The 16496-nt window shown below is 42.2% G+C and overlaps 1 protein-coding gene across 4 annotated transcripts in view; it reads left to right on the forward strand.

Moving 5' to 3' along the window:
- The window catches only part of pomgnt2 (protein O-linked mannose N-acetylglucosaminyltransferase 2 (beta 1,4-)), a 32275-nt gene extending 16936 nt beyond the window's left edge, over positions 1-15339 (forward strand). For 3 of the 4 annotated variants that reach the window (XM_061792204.1, XM_061792202.1, XM_061792203.1), the window contains one exon: positions 10372-15339. In XM_061792204.1, coding sequence (XP_061648188.1) covers positions 10443-12242 — 1800 coding nt within the window. In that variant the 5' untranslated portion in view covers positions 10372-10442 and the 3' untranslated portion in view covers positions 12243-15339. Of the gene's footprint in view, positions 1-3052; positions 3789-10371 lie in introns of those variants that run through there. The other variant, XM_061792200.1, reaches the window with a different exon arrangement.
- Positions 15340-16496: the final 1157 nt, after the last annotated feature.

Consider the following 16496-nt stretch of genomic DNA (forward strand, 5'->3'; position numbering starts at 1 on the left):
AAATAGGGTGTAATTGCAGGCATGTTGTAGCTACATGCAGATTTGTAATAAACTTTATTTTCAGATGCAACTTAAGAACTTTCCTGGGTGCAATCCTGGGACAGTTTACTTTCTCCCAGAAGTAGACTGTTTGCGAGATAACAAATATTATTCCATCCATCCATTTTCTGAGCCGCTTCTCCTCGCTAGGGTCGCGGGCGTGCTGGAGCCTATCCCAGCTGTCATCGGGCAGCAAATATTATTTTATATAATAATTTTAAAGCATTGATGTCCATGTATTATTTGTAAGGCTTTTAAAGTTGGGAGTCGCAGCGCACTGGTGGCATGTTACTGTAATGCATCGTATTAACAATTGTTGTGGCATCTGGCTTGACTATGTCTTTTCGACTGGAAGATACCCTGACCACAGTAATTAATTGCCAAATTTATGTGAGATGAGGTTTTGAATCACCATTCAATTAGTCATTTACATCCTCACATCTACAGGAAGAGTTGTTGTTGTGGACGACTGGGCAAGCCAAATACCATGTCCACACATGCAATCTTGATATCAACCTAAATTAATTGATGGCACATAAAGCAGTCCAATATCGCAATATGATTTTTGTTTATGCTACAGAGGTTTTAACATATTTCTGACAATAATAAAGTCAGCCATCATTTTGAAAGACTTATTTTTACCCCTAAAAATGATTTCTAAACATTGTCTCTTTAAGCTATTGTATGGTACCTTGATGTTCTAATTAATTATGGTGGTACTTGGCTGTAGTGGGAGAAAGTCACAACAAGTCTTTACCTTAAAGTTTCAAGCAAGTCACATGACTGGCAAAAATCAAACGAGTCCTAACTAAATTTTAAGCAAGTCACCTCAAGTCATCACTTGGGTTAAGAAAGTCTAAGTCAAGTCTTCAGACAATTTTGCTCTGTCACAATATATTGGTTATAATTAGGGGTGCACGGTATAGACGGTATAAATTTGGCCTACAGTCAGTGGTTTGTCAGTCAGTTGATTAAGACAAAAATGAAAAAACAAAAATGAAATATAATACAAATATTTCAAGAGCAACTAACATTACCCTGTGCTGCTGCTGTTTGCTGTTTGTCACTTCTCGACTCGTTTCGTGAGTTGCCAAACCCCGCACACTGCACAACAGTTCAATCGGGTTCAGCAGCGGCGCTCAGTGTGCGGTGAGCTTAACTATTCAAGAGAATCCTTCGATCTATTTTCTACCTTCATCCCTTTTATGGGCATGGCTGAGCTGGAGCCTAAATATCAAAAAAACTATTTGCGCTGCGAAAATGCAGCCCTCCTTGTTTCCCTGTGTATATCGTCAATAGTGCACAACAATTGCTCGCTCTAACATATTTTATATTGAATCGTGACTACTACAGAGTAAATTTCGGCTCTAAGCGCGCAGTCATTGCATCATCAGTGTGTGTACTCTCCACCTTAGGTTGTTGTGAGGGGGATGTTGAGCCATAATTACTGCTTGTCATTCACGGTGTTCCAAATTATTCTGCAAATTATATTTTTCTCTGATTTTCCTAAACTGACGATGCAAATTAAAATCTGTATATTTTTCAAGTCATTAACCGTTAGAGTAAAATACAAATGCATTTGAAATAAAAACCTCCAAATGGTAACAGTATTTTTTTCAAAAATAAAAAACGGAAAATGCACTGTGTGACGATCGGTGATCGTGTGATGATGAATTGGACCCAAAAGCAGGCAGAAGTGGAGGAAGTAACTGAGAATGGTTATTGAAGGATATCTCGTAGGCTGGATGTTCGAGGAGTGAGGGTGGTTGGCCGAAGCAGGGAACGTGCAGGAAGTGGGGGCTCGGGCAGGAGGAAGTGCTTGGGACAGACGGGGAGGCAGGTGACACGGAGGGAGCACTGGAGGAGGAGAAAAACACTGTAGCGGACATGCTTCCCGCAAACTAAGGTGACACAGTGACTCCCCACGGCTTGATAAACGGCATTCTTACCAAGATGGCGCCTACCAGTGTGGTCGCCTCGGTAGCGCGCTCTCTAGTATTGTTTTTGTTTTTGTGTTTTTCGTCCGTCTTTGGAGACCTTACACGACTCACTTACACAGGGGGAGACCTGCTAACCATCATAGAGGCTACTCCGGACTTTCGTAAATCCGCACAGTTTTTTCACCGAATTACTCACCGGAGCGGCGTCCGCAGTTTTTGGCGCATGGAGACGGAAACGGCGCCACAGAGGGAAGCGTGGCAGCATTCAGGTGAAACTCCGCAAGAGAGGATACAGATTGGCGTTCCCGTCGATCTACCTCGTGAATGTACGCTCCCTACCCAACAAAATGGACGAGCTTCATCTTCTGTTAAAGACCAGTAAAGACTTCAGCCGTACCGCCGCCATGTGGCGACGCTGTACCCGATGGCGCCGTCATGCTTCCCGGATTCCATACTCATCGAGCGGACCGCGACATGGAATCATCGGGGAAAACACAGGGCGGCGGGATATGCTTCTATATCAACGAAAAATGGTGTACGGACGTCACGGAGCTCAGCACACACTGCAGCCCGCATTTTGAGTTGCTGTTTTTGAACTGTAAGCCATTCTACTCGCCGCGTGAGTTCTCATCATTCATCCTGGCTGGAGTCTACATTCCGCCTCAAGCTAACACGAACACCGCATTGCTAACGCTCGCCGAACAAGTCAACAAAATTGAAAAAAAAAACCCGGACTCACCCCTCATTATTCTCGGGGACTTTAACAAGGCTAAACTCAACCACAAACTCCCAAAATACAAGCAGCACATCGACTGTCCTACCAGGGAAAATAACATTTTAGACCACTGCTACACTACGGTAAAAAACTCATTCCGTGCTATACCTCGTGCAGCCCTGGGCTCGTCTGATCACTGCTTAATTCACTTAATACCGACGTACAGGCAAGAACTTAAATGCGCGAAGCCTACAGTGAAAACAGTGAAAAAGTGGACCAATGAAGCAAAGATGGAACTTCAGAGCTGCTTAGACTGCACAGACTGGAGTGTCTTTGAAAATTCAGCTGGCAGCCTGGATGAATATACAGACACTGTTACATCCTATATCAGTTTCTGTGAAGTTGTGTGTTTACCAACAAAATCATTTCGCACATTCAACAACAAGCCGTGGTTCACTGCTAAACTTAAGCAGCTTCGGCAAGCTAAGGAGGATGCATATCAGAGCGGGGACAAGGCCCTGTATAATCGAGCTAGAAACCAGCTGTCTAAAGAAATTAACATTGCAAAGAGGAACTATGCAGCAAAGTTGGAAAAACAGTTTACCGCTAACGACTCTAAATCAGTCTGGCATGCATTCCAATCGCTGATGAATTACAAGCGACGATCCCCCCAAGCTGAGAACAATAGCACACTAGCCAACGACTTGAATACCTTCTACTGCAGATTTGAAAAGGACAGTTTCTTAGGACCTGAAGTGGGCGACCAACATCAACTCCGTCCTCAAAAAGGCCCAGCAGAGGATGTACTTCCTGCGGCTTCTGAGAAAGCACGGCCTGGCACCGGAGCTGCTGAGACAGGTCTACACAGCGGTCATCGAATCAGTCCTGTGTTCTTCCATCACAGTCTGGTTTGGTGCTGCTACAAAAAGGACAAACTCCGACTGCAACGGACAATCAAAACTGCTGAAAGGATTGTCGTACCCCCCTACCGACCCTTGAGGACTTGCACGCTATCAGAACTAAGACAAGAGCGTGCAAAATCCTCTCGGACCCTCCGCATCCCGGTCACCAGCTCTTCCAGCTCCTTCCCTCAGGTAGGCGCTACCGATCAATGCAAACTAGAACTAGCAGACATTCCAACAGCTTCTTCCCTCTTGCGATCAACTTCTTAAACACCTAACCTACAATTTCATTACAACATGCTGGCAATTTTTTCACTTGAGTTTGTTGTCACATTTCTGTGGGGCCAATTATGTATTACTCGTGCACTCACTGTAGTTGTCTCGCCATGCTGCACTATTTGCATATACTGGCCACTCATGCCAGAGTAGCATCTGCTCCATTTGCACACTGATTGAGGAGTATCTGCAACATTTGCACAAGCAACATTGTCCCAGACTATCGCACTACTCGTCACTTTAAACCGCATACACTCCTTGAAGCCTCGGCGCCCTTTGCACAATGGTCATTGCACCGGACTATTGCAATATTAGTCATTCGAACTGCTCTAAGTGCTAGAGGACTCTGCATCTTTTTGCACAATTGTCAAAAAAAACAAAAAAAATGTTACCCGATAACATTACCCGATAACTAGCAACCCTTTACTGCTCAGTGACTTTTTTTTTTTTTTTTTTGTCAATGTCTGATTCTGATTCTTCGAAGCCGCGCTGCTGTGATACTTCACCAACAAGACGCCTAGTGGACCCTAAAGTAATAAGCAGGTCCCTTCAAAATCTTGGCTTACAGTCATCAAAGAGTCCTTTTCTTCCTTTGAACTGGCAGCAGCCCAGGAGGGGACCGATTGACGATGAAATGCAAATACAGCAACAACCAATCAACTTAATATTCAAACGTGCACGCAAGGCACCACCCACTGGCGTTTGAGAGTACTGCAACCCGTGAACTCTCATTTGATGTTTAACCAAGGATAATTGCCTGTTTTGAAATTTCATGAACTCTGCAGAAATATTCCAAATGTATGCCTTGATGTCTGTGTCAGTGTGTCAACTTTACAAGCGCAATTGCAAGAGTTTTGAGAATCGTTTGTCTTGATTTGACTCCAAGCAGCATGAAATGTGATTTGAACCATAAGCAGTTGATTTGCCAAAACTAAAGTATAAACAGACATTCTATGTGCTTGACCTGTGAGTAAAGAAAGTTGAGGTTATTTTATATTAATATATGATTTTAAACCCATTTTATGAAATTTTGTAGACCTGACTCAAGCTGATGGGTGTTACTAGCTCCAGACAAAGTCTCAACTTTGTCCTCTCTCTCTCTCTCCCGTCCGCACTGGATGCTGTAAACGCTCATGTTTCCAACTTTAGTCCAACACACGATGTTCTATTCCCTTTTCGTACGCCTATTTTCCTTTTTTTAAAAATAATTATTAGTGTTATTTTCTTTCTTTAGTTAGACCCCTTTGTGTGTTTTCCTCTAGATCCCTTGTAGATGTAGATGTCATATATACTATGTACTATAGTACACTATAATATACTATAAAATTCCAGTCTTGGTTGTATTTTGAGTTTAAGTAAACCTCTGTCATCTAGAACTCAAAATTTCATAAAATTAAGCAACCTTCAGATTACAAGACTGATAGGTTTCTCGTCACTTTCCCTAAACTTTATACATATAAAAAGTTACGTGGTTCCCCTTTGCGAGATAAAATAGTTGATTTTAACGATTCAACTTAAAATTACGCTCAACCAGAAGTAACGCGGGTGTCGCTTCCGGCTTATTACTTTCTCCTAAATTAATCAAGTTTTTAGTTAACCCTCAAATACGCTACAACACAATGGGGTAAGCCCAATCGCGGGGAGTCGAGTAACTTACAAGAATTGTCATGAGAGTTGGCTGGTGTACTACAGGTGTACGTCAATACTCTGGCGCCGAACTCTTGTATCTGGCAGGCTTAAATACAGGCAGTGATGAGTCCTGATGAGGAACAGGTGCCCAGGTGAGGGGGGGATGGAGGGGGTGACTAGTGAGAGAGAGAGAGAGAGAGAGAGAGAGAGAGAGAGAGAGCGAGAGAGAGACAGAGACCGAGAGAGGTGAACGTGAGGCACCAAGCGCCACCCAAGTTCCAAAAAAGGAACTGCAGGTGACAGACTATGACAGTATCCCCAACCCCCCACCCCACGGACGCCTCCTGGCGTCCTCCCTGGCTTCTCAGTGTGCGCAGCATAAAAGTCCATAATCAAGGAGTCATCCAGAATGAGCTTGCGAGAGACGTTGTCCAAGGGAATTCCGTGGAGTTTAAACACATGATTGACAAGGAGGTTACCGGTTTCAAAAGCAGAGGGGAATTTGGGAAGAGGTTGTTTTGGCAAATATTTTTTTGACAGAATAAGTAAGGAACCAATCTTGTCTTTGTGGGTTTTTATTACAAAAAAGAAAGGTACTTGTAGAACCGGTCTGTTATGGTGAGGATGACGTTACCTTCAGATGGGGGTAGGCCGTTGACGAAGTTCAAGGAAATGTGGGACCAAGGGCGGGTCGGAATGTGTAAGAGGCCCAGCAGACCAGCTGGGGGTTGATGTGAAGCCCTGCCTTGCCCACAGACAGAGCAGGCAAGGGCGAATTTCCGGGTGTCTTTAACTAGGCTAGGCCACCAGAAGTGTTGTTGAATGAACTGGATGGTGCGGGTGATTCCGGTAAGTAGGTAAGCTTAGAATTGTGGGCCCACTGGATGACGTCAGAGCTCGCGGAATTGGGCACGAACAACTGAGTCTTGGGATCCGGCTCTGACATCTGAGCCTCCTTATGCACCCGTTCAATCTCCCACGTGGCCGCCCCAACAAAGCAGGAGGCAGGAAGGATGGGCTCTGGTTCACCTGGTGTTGAAGGGGGGGAATGGAGGCGAGAGAGGTGCATCAGGCTTGCCGTTACGGGAACCAGGGCGGAAGGAGAGGCTAAAATTTAATCGGCTGAGGAATAGTGCCCAACGAGCTTGACGGGGATTCAACCGTTTAAAACCTCCTCAAGCTAACACGAATGCCACACTGCTAAAGCTCACTGAACAAGTGAACGAAATGGGGAAAAAACCGCCCAGACTCACCCCTCCTTATTCTTGAGGACTTCAACAAAGCTAACTGAACCACAAACTTCCTAAATACAAGCAGTACATCGACTGTCCTATCAGGGAAAATAACATTTTAGACCATTGCTGTACTATGCTAAATACCACATATCGTGCCATACCTCATGCAGCTCTGGGCTCGTCTGATCACTGCTTAATTCACTTAATACCGACATACAGGCAAGAACTTAAATGCGTGACCTACGGTGAAAACAGTGAAAAAGTGGACCAACGAAACAAAGATAGAACTTCAAAGGTGTTCAGACTGGAGTATCTTGGAAAATTTAGCTGGCAGCCTGGATGAATATACGGGCAGTCTACACTATATCAGTTTCTGTGAAGAGGTGTGTGTACCAACAAAGTCATGATGCATGTTCAATAACAACAAGCCGTGGTTCACTGCCAAACTTAAGCAACTTGGCCAGGCTAAAGAGGACGCATATTGAAGTGGAGATGAGGCCCTGTATAATCACACTAGACACCAGCTGACTAAAGAAATTTACATTGGAAAGAGAAATTATGCAGTAAAGTTAGAAAAACAGTTTAACGCGATCGACCCTAAATCAGTCTGGCATGCATTACAATCGCTAACAAATTACAAGCAACCAACCACCCAAGCTGAGAACAATAAGACTGGGCAATGACTTGAACACCTTCTACTGCAGATTTGAAAAGGACACTTTCACACCCCACATCCACCCAGGCACACCACCGACCACCATCACACCTCTGACTTCTGTGTTGACCATCCGCGAACATGATGTGAGACGAATCTTCAAACAACAAAAGATCAACAAAACAGCAGGCCCAGACCTTGTGTCCCCATCCTGCCTCAAAGTCTGCAAGGACCAGTTCGCTCCAGTCTTCACACAGCTCTTCAATAGATCTCTGGAACTGTGTGAAGTACCATCCTGTTTCAAACACTCCACCATCATGCCAGTCCCCAAGAAAGTCTGAATGACTACAGTCCTGTTGCTATGACATCTGTGGCTACTTTTTTTAACCTTTATCGTTTATCTCCTTGAGTGTTCTGAAAAATAGAGGCACTAGTATTGGCCAGAAAATGTATTCAAGGTCAAAAATTAATTCATGACATTTGAGAATTTCTAGGTGAAATTATCCAAACGTTCATCAACTGTCTCAGCATTCACAGTTTGTGGCACAGCTATGGTCTCCATAAAATTGTGGCGGTACTCTCATTTATGTACCTTTTCTTAATAGACATAGAGGTTGTCAGAACTTTTGGGAGAATCTGTAAGAATACAGAAAAATGGTCAGAAATAGCCATATCCGTAATGTCAACTGATAGAATTTCAACATCCTTAGAGATGACCAGGTCTAAGACGTGACCTTGCATGTGGGTTGGAGAGAGGTCAAATGTGTCCAGTACAACAGAGAGTTCTTGAGATTTTTTTCCCCATATTATTGTCAACATGAATGTTCATCACTGCCAGGCCTCTATGTTAACATGGATATTTGAATTATTCAGCCTTCAATGGCAGTGTATGAGTTAGTCTCCTGTTATGACAAAATAGTTGTCAGTACAAATAACTGAGAGCAGTTCTGAAAGAAATCCTCCATAAATTTTCCATTGTATCTTGGAGGTCTATAAATTATTAAAACAATAACCTTTGGGCCACCTTTAACTAAAAAAAAACGGAGATATTCAAAAGAGGTCAAATCACCCAGTATAAATTCTTTGCACTGAAATAATGACTTAAAAATAAGAGTGTAGCGAACATGCATGTCGCAACTTTGAGGCGTCACAGAGACTCGCGACCACCTGAGAACCCCCATTCCTCCACGCTGCCCTGCTGTGAGACGGCGACTAGGACAATGCCTGGTGTAGTCAAGTGGACCTTAACCTAATTAGCAGCTTCCTGTCAAATCTTGATTCCTGTCTTCAAAAGACTCCTTCCCCGACCAAAGGATTGTAGGGACACTCCCTTCAAGCAGACAATGTGGTTAATATTCACCCATGCAACATCAGTGCTTAATAATTGTGGGGAAATTACTAGCTTCATACGAAATCCCCACTTTGCCTTCTCACACTCTGACTCAACGCATTAAACGCTCACACGCTCATTTAGTTTAGCCCAGCGACCACACACATGATGTCCTCTTTTCCATTTTCGTATGCCTCATTTTCTTTCTTTCATTTACCCTTAGTGTTATTTTCTTTTTGTAGTTTGTAGTTGTGTGTTTCATTAAATATACCATAAAATTCCACTCTTGGTTGTATTTTGTGTGTGTTCTGAATTTAAGTAAACCTCTGTAATCTAAGACTCAAAATGTCGTAGAGTGGAGCAACCTCCAGATTCTGAGACTGATTTAAAAAGGTTTGTCGTCATTTCGCCTAAAGTTAAACTTGAAAAATTTTACGTGGTTCCCTTTGAGACATTAGTTTGATTTTAACAGTCAAATCAAATTTTACAATAAACCGGAAGTAACGCAAACGTAGCTCCCGGCTTATTCATTTATCCTAAATTAATTACAATTCTTATTTCATACATAATCGCTACAAAAGTAATACCACCACTTTTTTTTTCAATTCGACACTTGTTAATAAAATCAAAATTTGCTGGTGTTGCCTCATTTAAAATACAGCTACTTTCTGTTAACTACATTTCATTCAGTAGCAAAAAGTCTAGATCATAGGTTGTAATGGTGTCATTAATCAACATTAATTTTATTATCTAGTGACCTGATATTGAAAAGAGCTAGTCTGGAGAGTGAGTTTTGCGTTGGGCTTTAGTAATTTTTTTCGAATGTATTAGTTATGGAGGATTTAGAGGCATTTGAAGTGCTTGTTTTTATTTTATTATTATTATTTTTTTAATTCCACAAAGATGGCGGCCACTTGTCACATTGGTACTGGGAAATGGTTTCTCAACAGTTGTACCCTGACTTCTATGATATATATATATATATATATATATATATATTTTATTTTTTATTTTTTATTTTTTATTATTTTTTATTTTTTTTTTATTTTTTATTTTTTATTTTTTTCCCAATCGTAACTCAATTTACTCGTACAGCCAATAATTGAAATTATCCTTATCCTTTTACTCTTTTGATTTCTTGTGCCCGTCTGACTGTGGGACGTACGACCAGTTTTTAATGATGCGATGGCTCTTTTTTCCCACTGTAATTGTCTCTCTTCTGTCTCAGACAACTAAAATCTTCCCCAGCAGAGCAGGCTATCAGGATGATGTTGAATAGAATGTAGAGTAGTTCAATTTATTTCTACATCATGTAGTTGTAGCCATATGCTCATAGTTTTTACTTAAGTTCAAATTTTATGGTTTTGATTTAAAGTTTCCCTATCCAGTCTGACAATGAGAACAACCACCACCACCTCAACCATTTCCCCTAATTCACAGATACTGCTTATAGTAAAGTATGTGGTGAACACTGATATTCTCTGATTTTTAAATAAGTATCATTGGAACCCTAATAATGGAAATCCAGCAATACTTATTTCCTCAGGTTATGGTTTTAATCTTACATGTTTAACTTTGTTCTTGCTCTCATTTCATACCCTGTCCTCATTCTCCCCTCTCTACCCCCCTCTTCACCATCCCTTCCATCAGTCTTCTCTTCCCAATTCCTGTCACAGATGTTTGTCTCATTCTGAGACTGAAGGTCTTCAACAACAGCAGTGATGCACACTTCAGTGGTCGGCTGCAGAATGAGTTTGGGTTTACTTTTTAATGGACTGCTTGTCTCTGTGGTAGCAGCTTTACTTTGGGAATACTCCAAGTTAAGAGAACATGCTACTGTGCTCGAGGAAGAGTTGCACATGACACAGAAGTCCCAAGATTTGACAAAAGCCCATATCGACTATCATCTAGCTCTACAGGCTCTACATGAAGATGGTACCCGTATGGTGTGCAGCAGCAAAATGCACACTGATCGCATTTGCAGCTTTGATTATCTTTGCTACTGTACAGAGGCAGATGAGTTTGTATTCTTCCATTCAAATTCCTCCATTATGTTGCCAAACTTGGGTTCCAGACGATTCCAACCTGCTCTGCTTGACATGTCCTCAGTAGAAGATCACAATACCCAGTATTTCAACTTTTTAGAGCTTCCAACTGCTGCTTTGAAGTTCTTGTCCAAGCCTGTGTTTGTACCAGATGTTACATTCATTTTTAACAGGTTTAATCCTGACAACTTAATGCATGTTTTTCATGATGATCTGCTGCCAGTCTTCTTTACTATGAAACTGTATTCAGATCTTGATGACAGGGCACGTTTGGTGTTCATGGAGGGTTGGGGTGAAGGGCCACATTTTGACCTGTACCGACTTTTAAGCAACAAACAACCACTTCTCAAACAGCAGCTAAGAGACTTGGGAAAGCTAATTTGTTTTACTAAATCTTATGTGGGTGTATCCAAGATGACAACTTGGTATCAATATGGTTTTGTTCAGCCGCAAGGGCCCAAGGCTAACATTTTGGTCTCAGGAAATGAGATTCGACAGTTTTCTAAAGCTGTTATGCTTAAAATGAACATCACAAGAATTGAAGAGGTGGAGAAGGATGCTGGTAATGCTGGAGATGAGAATAAGAAGGATGAATACATAGTTGTGTTCAGTCGGTTAACAACAAGGCTAATACTGAATGAAGCTGAGTTAATGATCGCACTGGCTCAGGAGTTCCAGATGAAAGTCTTTAAAGTTTCCCTGGAGGAACAATCATTTCCTAGCATTGTCCAGGTTATCAGTGGTGCTTCCATGCTCGTGAGCATGCATGGAGCCCAGCTTATCACCTCGCTTTTTCTCCCCAGAGGAGCTGTTGTGGTTGAACTTTTTCCCTTTGCTATAAACCCAGAGCACTATGTCCCATACAAAACCCTTGCCAACCTTCCAGGCATGGATCTACACTATTTTTCATGGAGAAACACCAAGAAGGAGAACACTGTTGGCCATCCAGACAGACCGTGGGAACAAGGAGGTATAGCTCACTTAGAAAAGGAAGAGCAAGAGCAAATATTGGCAAGCCAGGAAGTCTCAAGGCACCTGTGTTGTCGCAACCCTGAGTGGCTCTTTCGAATCTACCAAGATACTCTGATAGATATCCCGTCACTCCTGGTCGTTCTCAGGGAGGGCATGAAAACTAGGCTAAGCTTCAAGAAGTCCAAACCTGTCAGTAAGATTCATCCAGGTAGGGTCAGACAACCCCAGTGTCAAACCTCGGTGCAAGCTACTGACAAGGCACAGCTTACGATCTCTTGGAAGATCCCATGGAATGTGAAATACCTGAAAGTGAAAGAGGTTAAGTATGAGGTTTGGATTCAAGAACAAGGAGAAAATACCTACATGCCTTACATCCTTCAACAGCAAAACTACACGTTTTCAGAAAATATTAAGCCTTTTATCACCTACATGGTATGGGTCAGGTGTATATTCAACAACAACCTTCTGGGTCCCTTTGCAGATGTTCTTGTGTGTAGAACTTGAGGCAGTATGTTGCTGTACAATTGTAATATTATATGTTGTATTCATTTTTGTTTTTGTTTTTGACCTTCAAGATATAATCAAGTCAATGTTTTTAATTAACAATTGCCCTGTCACGCAAAGTTGTAACTTAACCGATTATGGAGTGGAGTTAAATTTGAAACAGTTTTGAAAATAGTAAATGTGATTTTTGGTGTGAACAACCCCAATTCCAATGAAGTTGGGACATTGTGTTAAACAAAAATAAAAACAGAATACAATTATTTGTGTATTTAATCATGTTCAACCTATATTTAATTGAATACACCACAAAGACAAGATATTTAATGTTCAAACTGATAAACCTGATTGTTTTTAGCAAATAATCATTAACTTAGAATTTTATGGCTGCAACACATTCCAAAAAAGCTGGGACAGGTGGCAAAAAAGACTGAGAAAGTTGAGGAATGCTCATCAAACACCTGTTTGGAACATCCCACAGGTGAACAGGCTAATTGGGAACAGGTGTGTGCCATGATTGGGTATAAAAGGAGGTTCCCTGAATTGCTCAGTCATTCACAAGCAAAGATAGGTCAAGGGTCACCTCTTTGTGAACAAGAGCGTGAGACACTAGTCCTGGCCTGGCCAACCCGCGGCTCGCGAGCCTCATGCGGCTCTTTAACTAGTTTCATGCGGCTCTTCAGGAGCTGTCACATGACGTGTCAAAAATGCTTGGCTGGCGCTGTCATTCACTCCCCCTACAGCTAGATGGCACACTGACCATGTAAGCCTGTTTGAGTGACGTCAAACGAGCGACGAGAGAATCTTTGGTGTGACATCATTTGTGTTGTAAACAATTTCCGTCAAGTTACCTCTTGAAATGGCAGGGAAAAAAAGCACAGCCAAACGAAAATATGAAGAAGAACACAGGACGTTTTTGCCAGAGTGGGAGAGTTTATATTTTTTTGTTAAACGTAATGGCAAGCCGATCTGCCTTATATGTCACGCAGCATTAGCGCATTTCAAAGCTTCAAATCTTCAGCGTCACTTCAGCTCACTCCACCCTAACATCGAACAGGAATTTCCAAAAGGGACTGAACTTCGCAAGAACAAGTTGGTCGCTTTGAAAAGCAAGGCAGAAAAGCAGGTGCAGTTTTTCAAAAAATTTACAAAACACTCGAAGACCGTAACGCTTGCATCATATCAGCTGGCTTGGAAGCCAGACTGTTTGAAAGCCCCGCTCGTCACAGATGAGGCTGCGGCTGAGTTGGAGATGATCGACCTTTGTGAGGAGGGTCAACTGAAAGCTGTTTTAAGGGAAGGGACCGTTGAGTTCTGGAAAAGTGTGCCAATTGAAAAATACCCCAACATCAAACGAGCTGCGCTTAAGATACTGTCCATGTTTGGGTCAACGTACGCCTGCGAGTCTGTGTTTTCTACCCTGAAACATGTGAAATCAAAGCATCGATCTGTTCTGACTGACACTCATTTGAAAGAATTGCTTAGAGTGGCAACAACAGAATACAAGCCAGATTTGAAGCGGATTGTTCAAGATAAGGAATGCCAGAAGTCTCACTAAGCAGCATAGTAAGAGAAAGATGTTATTGAAAATTATTCTATTATTGTTTGTGGACTTGCTTGAACTGAGAGTTTGTGTGTGTGAGACAGTGCACACAATGTTAACTGTTGAAAATTACTGATATTATCATGTTGGTGTGGTTATTTTCATTAGATCTGGCTGAGCAGAGGTCTGTGTATGCGTGCATACATGATTAAAAGATGATGTTCATGTGTACCCGTGTATGTGGCTCTTTGCAGTAACACAGAAAAAAAAGTGGCTCTTAGTCTCTGACTAGTTGGCCACCCCTGCACTAGTCGAACAGTTTAAGGACAATGTTCCTCAATGTACAATGTACAATGTTCCTCAATGTACAATTTCCTCATCTACTGTCCATAATATCATCAAAAGGTTCAGAGAATCTGGAGAAATCACTGCATGTAAGCGGCAAGGCCGTAAACCAACATTGAATGCCCGTGACCTTCGATCCCTCAGGCGGCACTGCATCAAAAACCAACATCAATGTGTAAAGGATATCACCACATGGGCTCAGGAACACTTCAGAAAAACAATGTCAGTAAATACAGTTCGCCACTACATCCGTAAGTGCAACTTGAAACTCTACTATGCAAAGCAAAAGCCATTTATCAACAACACCCACAAACGCCGCACCGCTTCTCTGGGCCCGAGCTCATCTAAGATGGACTGATGAAAAGTGGAAAAGTGTTCTGTGGTCCGACGAGTCCACATTTCAAATTGTTTTTGGAAATTGTGGACGTTGTGTCCTCCAGGCCAAAGAGGAAAAGAACCATCCGGACTGTTATGGACGCAAAGTTCAAAAGCCAGCATCTGTGATGGTATGGGGCTGTGTTAGTGCCAATGGCATGGGTAACTTACACATCTGTGAAGGCACCATTAATGCTGAAAGGTACATACAGGTTTTGGAGAAACCTATGCTGCCATCCAAGCAACGTCTTTTTCATGGTTATGCCTACTTATTTCAGCAAAACAATGCCAAACCACATTCTACAGGTTTTACAACAGCGTGGCTTCGAAATAAAAGCGTGCGGGTACTAGACTGGCCTGCCTGCAGTCCAGACCTGTCTCCCATTGAAAATGTGTAGAGCATTATGAAGCGTAAAATGCGACAACGGAGACCCCGGACTGTTGAACAGCTGAAGCTGTACATCAAGCAAGAATGGGAAAGAATTCCACCTACAAAGCTTCAATAATTAGTGTCCTCAGTTCCCAAAAGTTGTTAAAAGAAAAGGTGATGTAACACAGTGGTAAACACGACCCTGCCCCAGTTGCAGCCATAAAATTCTAAGTTAATGATTATTTGCTAAAAACAATAACGTTTATCAGTTGGAACATTAAATATCGGGTCTTTGTAGTGTATTCAATTAAATATAGGTTGAACATGATTTGCAAATCATTGTATTCTGTTTTTATTTATGTTTAACACAACGTCCCAACTTCATTGGAATTGGGGTGTGAAAGGTTATCCACTTTTGTGTTTACTTTTCCTGTTGCCTAAACTAAATACATACAGTGAAATCTTGATACCTTGTCTCATATTCATCTTTTCATGTCAACCCCAAATCATTTCAGTCTAAAATACAGTGGAACCTCGGGTTACGAACGACCCTGTTTCGAACAATTAGGGTTACGGATAATGTTTTTGTTGAAAACTTAGCTCCAGTTACGTATTATTTTCGGTTTGCGAACGGTCTTGGCATGGACGAATGGAAGGATTGTTGTTTTGCTTCTACTGGCGCTACGTGACGATCATTGACCGCAATTTAAAAAAAACCAAAAAAAAAAAAACAGAAGTGGGTCACAAAAACGGACTAGGAAGTGGCCATACAGTGGGTACAAAAGTATTCACCCCCCTTAAATTTATCACTCTTTGTTATATTGCAGCCATTACTAAAACCATTTGTTAATTTTTATTACTCAATGTACACACACACACACACCATATTGACAGAAAAAAAACAATTGTTGAAATGTTTGCAGATTTATTAAAAAAGAAAAACTGAAGGCGGCACGGTGACCGACTGGTTAGAGCGTCAGCCTCACAGTTATGAGGACCCGGGTTCAATCCCCGACCCCGCCTGTGTGGAGTTTGCATGTTCTCCCCGTGCCTGCGTGGGTTTTCTCCGGGCACTCCGGTTTCCTCCCACATCCCAAAAAACATGCATTAATTGGAGACTCTAAATTGCCCATAGATGTGACTGTGAGTGCAAATGGTTGTTTGTTTGTATGTGCCCTGCGATTGGTTGGCAACCAGTTCAGGGTGTACCCCGCCTCCTGCCCAATGATGGCTGGGATGGGCTCCAGCACGCCCGCGACCCTCGTGAGGAGAAGCGGCTCAGAAAATGGATGGATGGATGGATGGATGGAAGAAAAACTGAAATATTACACAGCCATAAGCATTCAGTCCCTTTGCTCAGTATTTAGTCGAAGCACCTGTTTGAGCTAATACAGCCATGAGTCTTTTTGGGAATGATGCAACAAGTTTTTCACATCTGGATTTGGGGATCCTCTTCCATTCCTCCTTGCAGATCCTCTCCAGTTCTGTCAGTTGGTGAATTTTGGTGGACAGCCATTTTCAGGTCCCTCCAGTGATGCTCAATTGGGTTTAAGTCAGGGCTCCGGCTCGGCTATTCAAGAACAGTCACGGAGTTGTTTTTCGTTATTTTAGCTCTGTGCTTGGG

Source organism: Phyllopteryx taeniolatus, chromosome 12 (genome assembly GCF_024500385.1).
Source record: "Phyllopteryx taeniolatus isolate TA_2022b chromosome 12, UOR_Ptae_1.2, whole genome shotgun sequence".
In the NCBI taxonomy this organism is placed as follows: Eukaryota; Metazoa; Chordata; class Actinopteri; order Syngnathiformes; family Syngnathidae; genus Phyllopteryx; species Phyllopteryx taeniolatus.